The 19821-nt window shown below is 25.1% G+C and overlaps 1 protein-coding gene across 3 annotated transcripts in view; it reads right to left on the bottom strand.

Annotated features, from left to right (window-relative positions):
* Positions 1 to 5360: 5360 nt before the first annotated feature.
* LOC122510847 (polypyrimidine tract-binding protein 1) overlaps positions 5361 to 19821 on the bottom strand; it is a 319096-nt gene continuing 304635 nt past the window's right edge. Inside the window, exons 8-14 of one of the 3 annotated variants that reach the window (XM_043625786.1) lie at positions 17063 to 17294; positions 13639 to 13856; positions 10184 to 10217; positions 8616 to 8708; positions 7667 to 7883; positions 7154 to 7295; positions 5361 to 6100 (exon numbers count right to left, since the gene is read on the bottom strand). In XM_043625786.1, the coding sequence (XP_043481721.1) occupies positions 6032 to 6100; positions 7154 to 7295; positions 7667 to 7883; positions 8616 to 8708; positions 10184 to 10217; positions 13639 to 13856; positions 17063 to 17294 (1005 nt within the window). In that variant the 3' untranslated portion in view covers positions 5361 to 6031. The remainder of the gene's footprint in view (positions 6101 to 7153; positions 7296 to 7666; positions 7884 to 8615; positions 8709 to 10183; positions 10218 to 13638; positions 13857 to 17062; positions 17295 to 19821) is intronic. The other 2 variants (XM_043625787.1, XM_043625788.1) reach the window with 2 other exon arrangements.

Here is a 19821-nt window from a genome sequence, read left to right as displayed (position 1 = left end):
CTTGAACAATTTTCTCTCTTTAAACACACAATCTCTCTCTCTCTCTTTCTCTAAACTATTTCCTGATAGGAAACGACGAATTCCCAGAATCCTAGTAAATTTAAATGCCTCTCACAAAGCACACATTCCACTCTTGATAATAAATTTCATAAACCGACGAATAGACTGCTCGCCATTAAAATCCTTCTTCTTTTTTTATTTTATTCTTTTTTTTTATCTCTTTTGAAACTCACTCCTTGTTTATAACCCTGTGTCTAATCGAATTACAATATTTATACACAATTGTTTTGTATTTTTTTATTTTTGTCAATTAAAATTGTATCACGTGTGCAACTTTCGAGTATGTATTTTTTTTCAATATATAGATTGGTAGGCGATGTGTGTTTCGAGTGTATTTAATAATAATTTGCCGATTTTTGTTAGTTTTCTTTATATTTTCAAATTTGTCACGAACATTCAAAGATAAATTCGAAATAGTTTTTTTTTGTGCTTCTAGTCAACAGGAGCACTTTTTTTTTGTCTCTCGCTATTGAATCAAATCTCTCACTGGTCCTAATTAACCATCTTGTTTTTGTTCCGCTTTTACGAAATTCCGCCTTTTCAATGTTTATCCGAATTTTTCCGAAGAGATTTATTTACATTTTTGTTTCAATTTTTCGAGAATTAAAAATGTTTTTTTTAACTTATAAAAAATTATTTGAGTTCAATTACATTTTTGAGTTCGATTTTATTTCTTCGAGTTCAATTTTTTTTTTAGTTCAATTCTATTTCTTTGAGTTCGATTTTTTTTTGAGTTCAATTTCATTTCCTTGATTTGTAACTTGGAGAAAAATTTAATTTTCGGATAAAATTGAAGGGCTTGTCGAGCGACGCGAAAACTTCGACATTTTATTATTTTTTTTTGTGACTCATTTTTATCATCACGTAATCCTAGTCTTATTCATTATCTAATAAAATATAGAACATTGGGATGCAGCCGTCGCGCAATTCCAGACACACGTGTTTACAATGCGACATATCAAATATATAGTATAGAATTAATTACAATCCGTAAGTGTGTGATTTTTTTCACTTCCTCTTGCTTTTAATAATACACTTTTTTTTTCTTCTCAATAAGTGTTTCAATTTATTTTTCTCATATAACTATAAATATTATTTCTTTTACTTTTATATGCTCTGTAGGTCTATGCATTGTTTACTACGTGGCCAAATTTCAGACTATAAATTTCGAAAAAAGAAAAAAAAAAATTTCCACTTTCATTTTTTTTTCTAGAAATTCGATAGTCGGAATATTTTTTTTTTTTTGATACCATGTAGCGAGTGCTGGCTATCCCAACAATCACATCGGCCCCCCTCAACACAGCTAATGCGACAATAAGCAAAATACTTCGGGATTTTTTTCCCTTTTCTCGAAAAAAAAATATCGAAGTATTTTGATTATAATTTTCTGCTCGCGACCACTGCCCCATCATCGTTTTTTTATATTCTTTCTCCTTTTTTCTTTTTTTTTTTGGTTTTTTTTCGGTGAAATGCAAACTGGTCACTCGAACACATATCGTTTTATTTTATTTATTTTTTTTGTTTATTTAAAAATCAGCGACTAACGCTAATCGCAAAATCGAGATTCTACTTAATTTCTTAACATTTTTTTATTTTTTTTTTAATTAATTCGCTTAAAGAAGACTGGCACCTGTTCCCATATATTTGATTAAAAAAAAGCCCCTTTTCACAACACTAACGGACACGGCGACTGGCAAGAGAAAATGTATCGCGCGCACAACAAAAAAATCGCGTCGCACGGACGAAAAAAAGTAAAAATTGCGCAGGGCAGTTGATTTTTTTTCCATATTAAAAAATCGGATAATTACTAATCGTTTCTAATTTTTCATCTAAAGGAGTGAATTATTATTTTTTTTAAAGACGAGCTAACCAGTGTGTTTAATTGTGATTTAGACGATAGGGCTTTTGTCTCATACGAGCACTAGGCAATTTTATACAATTTATAATACTCGACGCTTAATAACTACAATTTAAAACTGTATCAATCAATGTCTACCCGAAATTCTAATAAATAATAACTGGAAAATAAGGGGAGGAAAAAAAAACGAAAAAAAAGGAAAGTAAAAAATTAGAAAGAAGAAAAAGAAAAGTTAGAGAAAAAAATGAAACAAAATAAAGAAATACAAAAAAAATCATGTCAATGGAAAATCTTAAAGAAAAGAAAAGTGAGAGTAGGAAAATATTTTCGAAAAAAAATGAAAACAAAATTTATATTGAGAAAAAGGATAAATTAGAAAATACTGAAAAGGAAAAATAAAAAACCAAAAAAGCTGCTTTTGTCGATATTATAAAACGATAATAACTTAACAAAAAAAATACTCTTCGTAACAAAAATTAATACTAATTTCCTGTTTTTCCGTGTGCGTGTAAAGTGTTAATTACTGTGTCCGTGTGTGACTTTTTTTTCTCAGTCCAAGCCTGGACTTTCAATTTTTTTTCTTCTATTTAAAGTGTAATTGTCGCTTCAGAGATTCGAAAGACACAGATCGTAGATGCAAAGACTGGCCCCCTTCGCTCATGCCGGCAAACTCGCTACCTTTTTGAAAACAACCATCGCTCACTCTTTTTTTTTTTTGGTCAAGAAGCTCGAAGACCTGAAAAAAATTTTCAAAAAAAAAAAAATTGATTTTCGAGCAGAAAAAAACACCAAGAATTAGAGAGCTCCTACAACTTTTGGCACAAACATTTTTGCCTAGCCGGCACTCGCAGTTTTTTTTTTTTTGTTTTGTTTTAGTTTGTTCACAAACTACAGTTTTCAAAACATTCGCTCAATTCAGTAACAGTCACGCGTCTCGCTTTCTTCTTCTTTTTTTTTTAATTATTTCTACTATATTTATATTTTATATATGTATCGTTAAAATTTAATTGACTCCAACAGAACGTCATGTCGGTCAGACCAAAATGTGTGTGTGTATATTTTTTTTCTTTTGTGACGACAAGACGTTTTTTTTTATTTGAATAATAGTTGTGATTAAGAGCTAAAAATGCGAAAAATTGCTTTTTTTTGCAGAAAAACTGCATCAGTCCGTACCGGGGGGGAAAATTGCGGGTTTTTTTTTTTTTGTTTTTTAAGGAATCTTGGTCAATTTTCACACCACGCTCTGTCGACCAACGCGCGCTTTAACCATCGTCAATTATTCAAAAAGTTTTTTTTTTGTATTATACAAATTCTTCGCGACCGAATTTTAATAACAATTGAAGAATTTCAACAGATTTTGTTTTTTTTGGGAGATAAATTCTTTTTTTGGGAAATACGAGTGTATTTCTTTGCTGTGTCGATTATTTTTTTTCGATTTTCTAGAAATCTTTTTTAATTTTATGCTTTTTTAGAGAATGTTTTTAATTTTAAATTCTTTTACAGAAGGAATTATAATTTCTGTTTTATATTACAAATTCTTTTTAGAATTTTTCTTTTTTAATTTTGATTTATTTTTGCAATTATAATTTGTTTTAAAATTTTAATTCTTGTTTTGAATTATGATTTCCTTTTTGAATTATAATTCTTTTTTTGAATTTTAATTCATTATGAATTTTAATTCATTATGAATTTTAATTCCTTTATGAATTCTAATTTCTTTTTTGAATTTTCAATTTCAGTTCCTTTTGTAGAAGAAATTAGAATTTCTTCTTTGATTTGTAATTATCTTTTTTAATTTAAATTCTTTTTTTAAAGTTAAATTAATTTTTTGCATTAAAATTTACTTTTTTAAACTACAATTTCTTTTTTGATTTACAATTTTTTGAATTACAATTTCTTTAACCAATTTTCATTAATTTTCAATTACAATTTCTTTTACCAATTTTAATTTCTTTCTTTCAACTACAAAAAAAAAATTGTAATTGAAAAAAGAAATTGAAATTAGAAAAATAAATATTTTTCTAATTTCAATTTCTTTTTTCAATTACAATTTTTTTTTTCGTTCAATTGGAATTTTTCGGATTTTAATTCCTTTTTTGAATTATAATTCCTCGTTTGAATTATAATTCTTTTGAATTTTTTGAACTTTAATCCCTTTTGTAGAAAAAATTAAAATCTTTTCTCTAATTTTTGTTTCGAATTTCCGAAAAGGGAAAAAATTCCACTAAACGACACAGACAATTTTTCATTCGACAACAAATTAAATGCGCGCTCGCACGTAGAAACTCGTAATAGCGATATGTTCAAAACGTTCAATCCTCCTTTCTTCTTCTTTTAAAATCTAACTTACGAATAGTTAGCTCTACGCATTCCTAAATTTCTAATTTTTGAAAAAAAGAAAATTAAAATTAAGGAAACGTGTCCAGTGTTTTTTTTTTGTATGTGCGTTTCAAGTGTCTGTGTTATTTTTTTTTTGCTCGTAGCGACGTGTGCGTGTCTGTTTTTTTTCTCTTTTAATACTTATCGTCAAAACTGAAGGATAAAAATTATAAAAATAAACACCCTCGCGACTTGATATCAGTTTCGTGAAACGATCGAAACAAAAACGAGTCTATTTACAAAAAGAAGATTGAGGAAAAAATAGAAAAGAATATTAATTTAAGTCTATTGAACTCGCAGTCAGTTTAAGTCTCTCCTCAGGAAAATACGAAGAAAAATTCTTTACTCGAAAGAATATTTAAAAAATTATTTTCGTGAGGAGATAATTGTTTCGATCGTTTTTCGACACCGTTCATGACGCTTAGTGACCAACTTGGAAATCACTTCGTTTTTCTCTATAATTGATCGATCCTCTGGTGAATTTTCTTTTTCACGAGAGGAACGAGTTTTCCTTGTCAGAAAAAACGAAGTTGGAAGTAGCACCTCGCAAAAGGGTCCCATGGCTTAATATAACTCTTAAATGTTAATAATTACTTGTGTTTTCCACGTCCGCCACGTTTTTTCGTCTTCTGATTTTCACACAGCCTTTTCTTACAAGGGGGTATTTTTTTCAAAGTCACGGAAAAAGTCCGAATCGACGACGAGAAACGTGGCGGAATGGGAAAATAATACAGCACTCTCGAATCTTTTTTCGAGAAACTATCTAAAAATTATCCAGCAAATTCGTCGGCTGGCTTTCTGGTTTTTTTTCTCTCCTATCCTACGATTAAAGTTACTTTTTTTTTTTGCCTGTACTTCAACTAACTTGAAAAAATTCTTAATTCTTAGACATATGAATGTTTTTTGTGCCGATAACGGCGAGAGAATTTTTTTTTTTGCAATTATTCCTCCCGTCGCGAACGGCCAGCGTGACGCTTGTAAAATATATTTATCTTAGGATTATGTTATTAATATACGTTTAACTCTGTACAAGTAATCAGGACTGTCAGCAGAGCTTTTTCTCTTTTTTTTTTTTGAAAATTTCTTTATTTAAGCATTTTTCATTTTGTATCGTGAATGTGAAGAAAAATATACGAAAAAGTAATTCGTATAACTGTGATTTGAAATAACGGACGCTTTGAGAGAGGAGAAAATACGGCTCTTGATGATGATTTTCTGTATTTTCTTTTTTTTTGTTCACTAAATTTGAAGCTCTGTTGCGCAGGTCTGGCTTGTAAAACACTTTTTTCTTTTCTGAACCGTTTTTCTCGTTTCCTGTCTTCAAAGTCGTTTTGTTTAGGCATTTTAATTCCCAGCCCTTAAAAGTTTTCTTTTGGCCCTAGGTAGATTTATCGAGGGCGAATTATTAGTTTTTCTCTCTTACTTTGAACAGTGACTTATTTTGTGAACCGTCGGCTGACATTCGAGGGACGGTTAACGAAAGAAAAAAAAAATATTGAATACGACACTGTTTTTGATATTTTGTTGAATGAAGTCTTTTCACGGATTTTTTGTTTTTGTTTGCTTTTTTCGAGCACCAAGACTCACTGCGACGATGGGGATTTGAGAAAAAAATCATTTGTTGTTGAATCAATCCGAGCAGTAAGTCTATCAGTCGTATACGGCACTAGGATACCAATAGTGGTAAAGGGCGTAGGGCTGGAACCATTGTGGCTCACAAGGCGGTCTCTCTTGTTAGATGTTGCTCTTTGAGAATGATACCCTCAGATGATTGGATTCGCTCAATTGGAAATTGTGCATTTTCTGAAACAAAATTTTTCGCACATTAGTTGCTAAATTCTTCATCAATTGAGAGAGTAAGAAAATTTATTCTTTTATCTTCGGTCAAAAAATAATTGAGAAAATAACAATTTGTTTAAATAAAAATTGTAAAAAGCGTAAAAGTTATTTTTGAAAAATAGTAAAAATTTCAAAGAGTAATAATAATTTTTGAAAACTGAAAACATTTAAATTTGTCGAATTGAAAAAATAATTTTTTTTCTAAAAATCTGAAAATTTGAAAATAAATAGCTAAATATTTTCTCAATTTTTAAATAGAAACATAAAAAATTCGTAGTAGATTTTATATTCTTTTGTTGACAAAAATTAGTGCGTACTTTAATCGTTGCACGAAATGAAAATTGCCATCATAAAATTTATAATATTAGCTTAATGTATACTTAATTAAATTCAAAATTGTCGCAGTTAATATACAAAATATCCGGTTATATAAGCCGCAAAAGTACGCTCATTCTACGCATATGTCACACATCAGTAAACCGTTGATTAAACGCTATTTATGAAACACTGAGCAATAAAATGAGCCATTACTGGTTTATAAAGCAAAAAACAAAGGAGAAAAAAAATATTGCAGGGAAATTCGATTTTTGAGAACAATTCTTTTTTCTCTCTTTCTTTACAATTTTCTTCTTCTTTGAAAATTATATAAAAATATTTCTTTCTTTAAAAATTTTAATTTTCTTTCGTTCAAAAATTATCTTTTTCATAATTTCGATCATTAAAATTTTTCTTTCCTTCGAAAATGAATTTGAAAATAAATTTTTTCACAATTTCCATCTTAAAAACTTTTTTTCGTTGGAAAATTAATTTTTTTCGAAAATTTCAGACTCTAAAAATTGTCTTCTTTAAAAATTTCAATCTCTAAAAATGTTGTTTAAAAATTTTCTTCTCTGAAAATTTCATTCTTTAAAAATTGAAATCAGTTGAATTTTCTTTTCTTATAAATTTTATTTTTCAGTAAAAAATTCCGTTAACTCTTTCACTTGTAAAAAGTAATAAATTAGAATTTCAACTTACAATCAGTGCTGAAACTGCATCATCCATGCTCGCCATTTGAATAAGTGCCATTTTTCTGTCCTTGGGGAAAAATTTGAAAGCCTTCACAGTGAAACCGTTTTTCGTGAATGATTCCTTGATTTGTTCTTCGGAAACAGTCGCTCTGGAGATAAATTTTTTTTAAATTCCCATAATTATGATAATAAATTAAAAATTTTATTAATTAGATATAAATAAAAAAAATTTAGAATATTTATTGTAATAAAATAGAATGTAGTAATAGAATGTAAAAATAAAAAAATACAAAAATATAAAAATGCTAAAATATTGCAATTTTTTATTTTAAAAAATAAAAATGCATCTTTTATTTTAGCATTTTTATATTTTTGCATTTTTTTACTAAGAAAGAAAAATAAAAATAAGAGTAAAACAAAATGTAAATATTTGTAAATGTATTTTAAATTCTGAATACTTTAATTCGGAATTTAAAAAAAAATGAATTTGTCGAGAGAGTGAAAAGAAAAGGAAACTTACGGAATGTTCGATAAATGCAACGTTGAACTTGGTGGGTAAATATTCTGATAATTCTTGGAGCCGGGTTTCTTGAATCGATGCAGAGGGCTGTTTGTGTAATCCTTGGTGAGACCTGCATCAGGTTGTCCTTCTCGTGGCAGTTGGACTGTCTGATGTTTGCTCAACATCACTCTAATCGGCTTACCAAACACCTTTAGCTTGTCCATGTGAGTGATAGCTGCAAATTGGCAATATATCATTTTTTTAGTGTTTCAATTCTTTTTATTGTAATATTTTATGCAAAAAAAATTTTTTTTTCGAGTTTTTTTTAAAATTATAAATGAAAAAAAAATTTATTGAACTTTCTGTAACTTTGCCAATGATTTTAATTTATTTTACAAATTTGTTGTAATTTATTGTAACTAATTGTAATTACAAATTATTTGCAAACTTTTTTTTAATTTTTAAGTTCAGATAAAATTTCGGTATTTAATTTTAGTCATTAATAATTAATTTAAATAATTATATTTTTAGTTTATGTTTTTTATTTTTGTTCTTTACTTTCTTTTTTCGTTCCTGTTCTTTATTGTTTTTCTGTTCTTTCTTTATTTTCGTTCCTTTTTTTCCTGTTTTTAATTTTTTTTCTGTCTTTAGTTTTGTTCTTTATTTTTAGTCTTTATTTTAACCAATCAATTTTTTTTTAACTTTGAATGATTTCTTAAAAATTACAAATAATTTATTTACTTACTAATTTTTTATTTGAAAAAAATTGAAAAGTTTGCAAATTAAATTACTTTTATTATTTATTTATTGTTTATTAAAATGAAAAAAAATATTTTAAATTAGATTTGAAGGAAAAAATAGTTTTCTGTGTTGGCACAATTTTTTTAAAATTCAAATTGCCAAAAATTTGATTTTCTTGTAATTTTTTCTTCTTTTTTCGTAAATTAGCGGAAGACAGCGATTTTACCTAAATGTGCTTGATGAGGTTCGGCCAATTGAATGAGGGCAGAATCCTTTTTATTGTAGAGAATTTTCACACGTTGTACATCCCCATAAACACCTATATTAAAAAAGAAATTTTTCAAAATGAATAATAATTTTTAAGGAAAAAAAAAATTTGTCAACTTTTCAAATGTTAAGAATCTAAATTAAAAAATTTTTTTTTCAAATATTTTTCAATCAAATATAATATTCTAATTCATGCATAAGAGAAATTCTTCTTCTTCGCTTTTAATTTTAATTTTTTAAAAAACATTATTTTCAAAATCGAATTTTTTTTAAATTCTTCTTTCTTATTAAACATAAAATTATTTTTTATTCAAAATCATCAAAAGTTTGAAATTAAATTTCTGTCTTAGAAATTAAATACAAAATTAAAAAAAAATTAATTATTGAAAAACAAAATTTTCTTGGGATTATTTTTTATTCTCCTAAAATATTAACTATTAAAATTATTATTTATTAAAAACTTATTTGTGACCTTAAATTTCATCTAAAAAAAAATTTAAATTTTTATGAAAAAGCGAAGAAAGAATAATTTCTCTTGAGAAGAGTGAGTTCTCTATTTTTGGGATGACATAATCCAAGCGAAAGCTCTTGTAATATAAAATTAAGGTGTTTTGAAAAAAAAACATAACTGATTATTAATAATAAAATATTAATGAAAAATTTAGAAAGAAAATAATGCTTGGAGATAGAGAACATGATGTGTGAAGGTGTTCTATAATGGTGATGACAACAAATGACAATAAATATAGCTTGTAGTAATAAAGTAAGTTGAAATCACGAAATATAAAATAAATACTGGAAAAATGGATTAAAACAAAAAATTAGAAATTTGAAAGTGATAAAAACAAAAGAAAAGCTTTTTTTTTAAAAGGAAAAAATAAATATTTGTCGAGAGTTATTTTTTTTAATAAAAGAAAATGATATGATCGGAAAGTATTTTTTTTGTGGAAATAATTTTGTACTTGAAAAATATAGTTTTGGAAAACTAGTAGTTTGTGATTGAAAAAATATAATTTTGTAATTGGAAAATAAATTTTGTTATTGGAAAAACAATTTCTAATATGAAACAAATTTTTTAATTCGAAAAAATAATTTCTAATATTAAACAAATTTTTTAATTCGAAAAAATAATTTCTAATTTGAAACAAATTTTTTAATTCGAAAAAATAATTTCTAATTTGAAACAAATTTTTTAATTCGCAAAAATAATTTTTAATTCGAAAAAATAATTTTTAATTAGAAATAATAATTTTTAATTAGAAAAAAAAAGTAAAAATAAAATTTTGTGATTGAAACTTATTTTTAAATTTCTAATATTTGAGCGTACTTTTTGTAATAATTTTTATTTTATTTTATTTTACTTTACTCTTTCTTTTTTTTGGGAGAAATTTTTCTTAAAACGATAAAAACAAATTGAAAGTGTTTGAAAATATTTTTTCTTGTGATTTTGAGAAATTGCAAACGGGAATTGAGTGTAAATATAATTAATAATGTAATATAATTAATAATATAAATGTGGAGACGTACCAAACAGGGTAAAGAGAGCGTCAGGCGTGACCATCTACACAGAGAACAGACAGAGTCCAGTCAGTAGTCAGCGAGTTTATAGGATTTAATGTAATAGTATGGGCACGCACAAGTTTCACGTACTTTTTTTGGTAAAATTTATTTTTTTTTTTTATTTCGTTTTAATTTGGAAAAAAAATTGTAATAATAGTTATTCAGTTCAAATATCCGATTAAAATCAAACAAAATTTAATATTATTTTCATTTTATTCTTGTTTAATTTTATTTTTAGTTGAATTTTAATTTAATTTTAATTTAATTTTATTTTAATTGTAATTCTTTCAAGAAAGAAACTTTGAAAATGGAAAAAAAATATTTCAATCATTCATGAAGAAAAAGGAAGAATAGTTGAAGAGAGAATCGTTATTAATTAAAATTAATATCAGCCTTTTAAATATTTCATTTAATTGAAAATTTGATACAATTTAATATTTAAAACTTGTTTAATATTTAAAATACGTTCGCCAAGAAAATTATCCTTACAAAAAAAATGTGATTCAATATTAATTACAATATTCAAGATTTAAAATGATGAATTTTGTCTTTCGTTATTAATAGAATCTCTTGAGAAGAAAATTCTTTTATTATTTTTAATATTTGAAAAACTATTCATTCAAAGTTAATTAACTTTATTAATTAAAATTAAAAAAAAAGAGATACTGATTTAATTAAATTGAAAACAACTTTTAACAAATTTTTTACTTTCATTTTATAGAAATATATTTTCTTCATCTTCTTTCATGAAATTTATTTTTCTATTTTTTCATCAATCAAAATTTACTACTTTTAATTTTAAATTACTACCAAAAGGTTTTTTTTTTAAATTTGATAGTTTTTAAATTACTCTAAAAGTAAAATTTCTATTTTTTAAATTATTATAAAAATAAAATTTCTTTTTTTTTAAAGTTACTAATTTTGTTTTTAAATTGCAAAAAATTATATACATAAATATAGAAATATAGAAAAATGTAGTGTAACGTGAAACTTGTGCGCGATAAAAACGATAGTAGTACACACAGTTATAGTACAGTAGTGACAAGTTGCAGCTGCAAGGTGTGATGTCAACACACATTTCGAGGCGCCCTCGACTTTATAAATGTCACTGTTATTTTAACTTTTCGATCCTGACAATATGACATTTATTTTTCAATCAATAATTGAAATTTTATGCATTTACATTAAAAAAAAAAAATTCTATCCATTTATTTTCAATATTTATATACAATTCAATAATTTAATTTATTTCAAAAATCTCAATTTAAATTTCATTTTCAATTATTCGATTCAATAAAAACAAAAGGTCTCAGTTTTGAAATAATAGAATTAAATAATATAAAAATATAATCAATACAAAAAGAAAGAAAAAAGAATTTTTTTTTCTATTAATTAAAAACTATTATTGCTTATAACAAGAATTTAATAAAGAAACAAATTTTGAAATATTTAATTTTAAGTAAAATTACTTGAAGTTTTAAGTAATTTTACTTAAAATTAAAATTAAATATTTCAAAATTTGTTTCAATAAAAGAGGGAAATAAAAAATAACATAAACAATTAGAAGACAAGAAAAAAAATAAGAAAAGAGAAAAATAAAAGAAAATAAATAATAGAAGAGAAAAATAAAATTACTTTGTAAGAAATTTCTTTTTTGAAAATGAAATTTATTTTCTTTATAAAATTGAAAAAGTCGAAATGCGCCTCGACTAAAGTAATAATCGTAACGATGTTACGATTTAAGGGCAAGAGGTTTGGTGACTTCATATAATAGAGTGATTCGTACAAGTCTGCTTAGAAAAATGAAGATTAAGGGTCATGGGCATGACAGGGAAAAACAACGCATCGTGTGTGTTACTTTATTCTTATCGTCGAACGAGTCACCGAGATTTTTATGCTCCCCCCTCTAAAATTATTAATTATTATCAATTATTATCAATTATTGTGAAATTCTTTTCTTTTTAATTTTTTCTGTTATATTATTTTTCAGTTCTTTTTATTTACTTTTTACATTTACGTTTTTCATTTTCCTTTTTAAATTTTTCTTCATTTACTTTTATTTTTTACTTTTTCAATTACTTTTTTTGCTTAATTTTTGAATGACTTTTTTGCATTACTTTTTTCAATTACTTTTCTACGTTTACTTTTTTCATTTACTTTTTCAACTTCTTTTTTACAATTTATTTTTTTCATTCAGTTTTTCAATTACTTTTTTACAATTTTTTTTTTCATTCAGTTTTTCAATTACTTTTTTACAATTTATTTTTTTCATTTACATTTTCAATTACTTTTTTTCATTCACTGTTTCAATTACTTTTTCAATTACTTTTTTCAATTATTTTTTTACATTTATTTTCTCAATTACCTTTTTCATTTACTATATCAAATAATTTTTTAAAATACTTTCTTCAATTACTTTTTGCAACTACTTTTTTTTAAAATTACTTTCTTCCATTTATTTTTTTTTCAATAAAAAATAAATTTAAATTTATTAATAAATTTATTTAATTAAACAAATTTTTAATAAATAGTCTTTCAAAGAAATCTTTTTATTTTTCAACTTGGAAGAAATTATTGCACTTGTTTGGAAAATGAAAAATTGGCTCTCGGCTCTCGTTCGTCGGAAAGAAATATTCGCAAAAAAAGGGTCAAGAAACTGCAGGGTATGCCAACGTAGTACTACCTCATTATTTATTGATAGATCACGTAGGTACGTACCCGAGATATTTAGATTCTTAGTTGTGAGATAAATTCACCGCGAGGCACGTCGAGAAAAAAAGAGAGAGAGAGTTCGAATCTTGAATTACAACCTCTCGATTTTATATTATATCATTTACCAACTCCATTATCGAACACAAGTATTTCAATTTTTTTACCACTTTACTATTTCAGAAAAACATATTTTAAATAATTTAATAATTTAATGTCATTAAATTTACCATATTATTTGAATTAATTAAATTTACTTTAGAATTTTTTATATGAACCAAAAATTAATTAAAACTTTAGATTTTTTTATCTGAACCAAAAATTAATTAAATTTACTTTCGATTTTCTTTATTTGAACCAAAAATTAATTAAATTTATTTTAGACTTTTTTATTCGAACCAAAAATTAATTAAATTTATTTTAGACTTTTTTATTCGAACCAAAAATTAATTAAATTTACTTTCGATTTTTTTATTCGAACAAGAAATAATTTTAATTACATTATCTAATTTAATGATTTTAATAATATTCGTGCCACGCGGAGAATATTAATCTCGAAAATTTCCAGTTTTTTTTTTTTTTTGAGGTTGGGAAAAGAATCCTTGACTCGAGTCAAAGGTGTTTTTTTTTTTGGTGAGTCAAAGGCAAGATTTGTTTATAAGCAAAAAAAAAAAAAAAAAAAAATGAAAAAAAATAGAAATGAAAACACTTACCTCTTCGTTGAGATTGCTGATGAGAAGAACTGATGACGGCTGAGGACTTCCGGGCACACGTACTCCCAATGCACCGGCACCGAGTGTGAATCCTCCTAAACCTGCGAGACCAGCGGCAGGTGCCACTCCATTATAGTGTCCTGTCAATGGCGATGGTAGGCCGTGCATTGCGGCAAATGGCGATGCCAAGACGCTCGGCGCGCCTGCAATGGACTCTACTTCAGGAAATTTATGTGACGTTAATTAATTATATTCGTAAAAACTGATGATATGTAGATTTTTTCAAAAACAATAAAATTATAGTTTTGTAAGTTAAATTTTCGTTTTTTTTTGTCTACTTTGACTGTATTTTGAGTCTGACTGGAGAGTTGTTTTACTACTCGAGTGTCGTCTGACTAAAAAGTGTTTTTACTACTGAAAATATGTCTTACTATAGAGTGCTTTTACTACTGAAAATATGTCTGACTATAGAGTTCTTTTACTACTGAAAATACGTCTGACTATAAAGTCCTCGTACTACTGAAAATATGTCTGACTATAAAGTCCTCGTACTACTGAAAATATGTCTGACTATAGCATTCTTTTACTACTGAAAATATGTCTGACTATAGAGTCCTTTTACTACTGAAAAGTTAGTCTGCCTACAAGTTTTTTTACCAATAAAAAATTGTCTGACTTAAAAGTACTTCTACTACTGAAAATTTGTCTGGCTAAACAAATGTCTGACTAAAAAATTGTCTCTACTACTGAAAATTTGTCTGGCTAAACAAATGTCTGACTAAAAATTGTCTCTACTACTGAAAATTTGTCTGGCTAAACAAATGTCTGACTAAAAATTGTCTCTACTACTAAAAAGTTGGACGAAAAAGTATTTTTTCTTTTATTTTCGTTTTTTTGTCTACTTGACTGTATTTTGAGTCTGACCAAAGAGTTGTTTTACTACTTCGAGTATCGTCTGACTAAAAAGTGTTTCTACTCCTGAAAATGTGTCTGACTATAGAGTTCTTTTACTACTGAACACTTGTGTGACAAAATTTTATTTCTTACTACTGAAAAATTAGTCTGCCTACAAGTTTTTTTTTACTAATAAAAAATTGTCTGACTTAAAAGTGATTCTACTACTGAAAAGTTGACTGGCTAAACAAATGTCTGACTAAAAATTGTCTCTACTACTGAGAAGTTGGACGAAAAAGTATTTTTACTACTAAAAAGTTGTCTAATTATGTAATATTTTTTTTTAATATTGAAAAGCCTGACAATTATAATTTTTAATCATAATTATGAAAAAAAAATTCCTTTCTTGAAAAAGACATGGCATAAAAAAGTTTAAAAAAAATATTGAAAAAATATTATAAAAATATGTAACAAAATAAATATTTACAATAATTATTATTTACCTATTAATTATTGTATATAAAATAAATATTATAATAATAGTAATAATAAAAAAAAATCTATATAGTTATTTAGTTACAGAACTATTTAGTTTTTAGTTATTGTTGTTATTATTATAATTATTTGCAACTATTATTTTAACTTTTTAAAAAAAATGTTTCTTTCATATATTTTAATTTTATTTAATATTTTTTTATTTGAATCAAAACTTATTTTAACACTTTTTTTATTTAAATATGTTTACTTTTATTAAACAATTTCGTTATTTAAATATGTTTACTTTTAACATTTTCTTAATTTAAATATTTTATCAACTATTAATAATTTTTAATTGTTATTTTGCTATTGTTATTATTATTATTATTAATGTTCAGAACAACTCTAATTACAAATTGTTTTAGTGACCTTTCGACTAATTGATGTAATTAAAATTTAAAAAAAATACATTTCCATTGTTTTTTTTTTTTGCAATGACAAATAACATTTTTCAAATAATTTGGATCTGTAATTTGAAACTATTGTTTTTCTCATTTTCTTTTGAAAACAAAGAGTTATTATTGTAGTGCCAAGTAAATATCCATAGAAATATAATACCCATTCACAGCGCTAGTAGCATTGAAACAATGGAAAAAAATTGCACTATTGTATTCTCGGGTTATAAAGCATTTACGTTACTTGCCTCTTTCTCTCTCTTGAAAATAACCCTCTCCCTCTCTCTCTCACTCTGTTGTGATTTTTTACATTTAATTTATATAAATACGAAAAAAATATACAGTATCATTTTGAGATAAAAAAAAAATATTAGTAAAAGTTTAAAAATATTTATGTAAAAAGTATTAAAATACGAAAAAGTATTAAAATACGTTAAGGTATTAAAAATAGGTAAAAGTATTAAAATACGTAAAAGTATTAAAATACGTAAAAGTATTAAAAATACGTAAAAGTATTAAAAATACGTAAATTATTAAAAAATACACTAATTAGTATTTAATAATTTTTCAAAAGTGTATCAAATATTATTTTTTTTTTATAATGATTTATAAAGTATGGAAGAGAAAAAATCACAGAAAGTTGAAACATTCTCGAGAAATTGGAAAAAGTTTTTTAAGTTGAAAAGTTGTGTTAACTCCTTTTCAAAGTTAATAACTTCTTATAAAAGTTAAAAATCTTTTTTCAAATCTTTCTTTTTTTTAAAACTTGTCAATCTTTAAAAAAATCTCAATCGCAATTTTTTTTTTTATGAATAAAAGAGAAAAAGAAAGAAAGAGAGAAAATGACAATTTAAAATTTTATATCCTGCAATCTGTAAATATATTTCTAGACGTTGTTTCATTTTACAGAGAAAATAAATTTTTCTATAAAATTTTTCAAAAACAAAATAAGTATTTATACAAAGTTTACATAATTAAAAATTCGATATTTAAAGTTGAGGCAAGTTTATAATTAATTTTGCAAGATTAAGAGAGGAACAATAGTTTCAAATTCTTAATTAGAAAAGTTAATAATTAATAATGAGTAATGGTAAAAATAAGAAATAATTATAATAAGTAGTATTTAAGAAAAAACAATTTTACAAACGAAATTGAAAGTAAATTAAATAATCTTAAAATATTAATATAATCGTAAATATAAAATAGATAAATTAGTAAAAAAATAATTATAGATTTAGCAAATATAATTAATTATCAGATTAAATAATTAAATATTAATTTCAATATTTCAAATAATAAATTCGAGACTTAATATTAGGTAAGTAATTAAATTTATATAAATTAAGATCAATATTAATATTAATATCATTATTACTTAATAATAACTAATTAATTGATTAATTAAAATGTAATTAATAGTAATAATAATAATAATAATAATAATAATATTAATAATAATAATAATATTGTTAACATTTTATTCTAATTATAAAATAGTGAGAAATTTTTAAGAGAAAAAAAGAAAAAATTTGTCTCAAAAAAATAAAAGAAAAGTAGAATAATAGTAGAAAAAAAAGAAAAAGAAATTGATTACTTACCAGGCAATCTAGCACGTGGCTGTGTACCAGCTGCACCAAGAAGTAGTTGTGGTAAAAGTTCGCCTCCGAGAGCAAGTGATGCAGCGTCCAAATTTGCGTCGCCAGTTGGCAGAGTTGGATTCGTGTAGTCACGCGATTTATCGTTATTGTACTTGACATTCAAATTTTGCATTTTACTGTAGTCAATTCTCAATGTACAACAGGAATTGTAGATATTCTGACCATCAAGGGACTGTGAACAACAAAACAAATACAATATTATAAAAATCACACAAAATTTTTAGCTAGAAAATTTTTCCAGGCATTAGAGAAATTTTTTTAAATATTTCAGAGGAATTTTTGAAAATTTTAATAAAAACTTTTTAAATTTTAATTTAGTGAAATATTAATTACTTTTTAGTGAATTATTTATATTTATATTCAAAAAGAAAATTTTCTTTATTTTTTGGAGCGGAATATTTTTAAATTTTCTATTGGAAAATTGTAAATATTTCCATAAAAAAAATTATTTTAGGAATATAAAGTTAATTTCTGTAATTTATTAAAAAAAAATCCGTAAATTTGCATCTGAGGGAATAAAAATTTAGGAATATTCCATCGAAATATTCCACTGAAATTTTATAAAAAAATACAATTTTTTATCAATCATTTTGTAATATTCGTAATATTCGATCGAAATATTCCACTGGAATTTTATAAAAAAATACAATTTTTTATCAATCATTTTGTAATATTCGTAATATTCTCTCAATATATTAATGAAATTTTTTTTAATAACAAAAAAAATTTTATTTTGAATCGATGGTTTCTAATTTTCTAGAAGAAAATAAAATGTCAACTAGTGTAATTTTCTCAAACATATTTTGTATTTACTTTCTTTTTTTTTTTTTTTGTTCGCGATAAAAGCCAAGTAAAGTAATTTTGTTGTTCCCTCAGAGTGAAATTTCCGCACTTATTGCAAGTCAATGAGTGTGAAATGAATGAGGATCGCTTCTCTCTCTCTCTCCCACACAGAACAAACACTATCGGTGAGAGAATAAAGAAGAAAAAAAGAAGTTAAAAAAAAAGGTTGCTAATAAAGAGAAAAGTTTTTCGTGTATAGTATAGCCAACGGGGGCGCTAATGAAACTTACAATCGGTTTACGAGCAACGACGAGGAAAACTAGAAACCACAGGTGCACGCAGCGACCAAATGCCAGTTCGCGCTATTTGGTTTTCATTAATAATACAGTAACGGCCTCCACACAATGGCGGTGGTTTAACTCGATGGTAGAGTTTGTTTGACTTATATGCTCTGTTTCGTTTTGTTATGCGTAAGTAAATAGGTTCTCTCTTTCTCTCTCTCTCTCTCACTCACTCTCTCACTCCTCTCCTAGATTCACTTCAAAATCAACGACTTGTTTGCATACACGAATGAATTTTAGATTTATTATTCTAAACGAAAACAATCAAACGAGTAAAGAAATATTCAATTTCTATAAATTTTGGAAAATTTTTTATTAACGTAATTTTTCTGTTTTTGAATTTAACAGAAATTTTCGAAATTTAAGTCTGATGAGTGAAATTGACTCCAACTACTGTGGAACTTAATAAAAAATTCAATTTAATTAATTTAATTTCAGCAAAACAAAGGGACTAGAAATTTGAACAGGTTATTGTCTGCCTAAACGTTGACATTACTACTTTGGAGATAAATTACAATTTTTTAATAATTAGTAATAAAAATTAGTAATAATAATAAAAATTAATAATTACTTTGGTAACTCGTCTGACTAAATATTGACCTTTACTACTGACAATGAATTTAACAATATTCGTAACTTGTCTGACTGAATATTGACCTCTACTACTGACGAGGCATTTTCAAACAAATTTGGTGACTCGTCTGACTAAAAATTGACCTCTACTACTGAGAAGGAATCTAAAAAAAATTCTGACTATAAATTGACCTTTACTACTGACGAGGAATTTAAAAAATATTCGTAACTCGTCTGACTAAAAATTGACCTTTACTACTGACGATGAATTTAAAAAAATATTGGTAACTCGTCTGACTAAATATTGACCTTTACTACTGACAATGAATTTAAAAATATTCGTAACTTGTCTGACTAAATATTTACCCCTACTACTGACGAAGAATTTTCAAACAAATTTGGTGACTCGTCTGACTAAAAATTGACCTCTACTACTGACAAGGAATCTAAAAAAAATTCTGACTAACACAATTGACCTTTACTACTGACGAGGAATTAAAAAAAATATTCGTAACTCGTCTGACTAACACAATTGACCTTTACTACTGCCGAGGAATTAAAAAAAATATTCGTAACTCGTCTGACTAAAAATTGACCTTTACTACTGACGAGGAATTTTAAAAACTTTGGTAACTCGTCTGACTAAAGATTGACCTCTACTACTGATAAGGAAACTAAAAAAATTTGAAAATTTTTTCTGTCTAAACATTGACCTTCTCTACTGACAAAGAATTTAAAAACTTTGGTAACTCGTATGACTAAATATTGACCTCTACTACTGGTATATAATATATAATTTATATATTATATAATATAATTATAATATACAATGAATTATATTACATTATATTATAATGCATTATTCATAATATTAATATAAACTATTATATTAATATTATGAATTATAATTATATTATTAATATTAAATATATAAATAAATAATAATAATAATTGCATTGTATTGTATATATATATATTTTTTTAAATATAAATTTATTCATT

Source organism: Leptopilina heterotoma, unplaced genomic scaffold (genome assembly GCF_015476425.1).
Source record: "Leptopilina heterotoma isolate Lh14 unplaced genomic scaffold, ASM1547642v1 Lhet_76, whole genome shotgun sequence".
Lineage (NCBI taxonomy): Eukaryota > Metazoa > Arthropoda > Insecta > Hymenoptera > Figitidae > Leptopilina > Leptopilina heterotoma.
The sequence above is the reverse complement of the archived record's forward strand: the minus strand, read 5'-3'. Positions and strand labels throughout refer to the sequence as shown.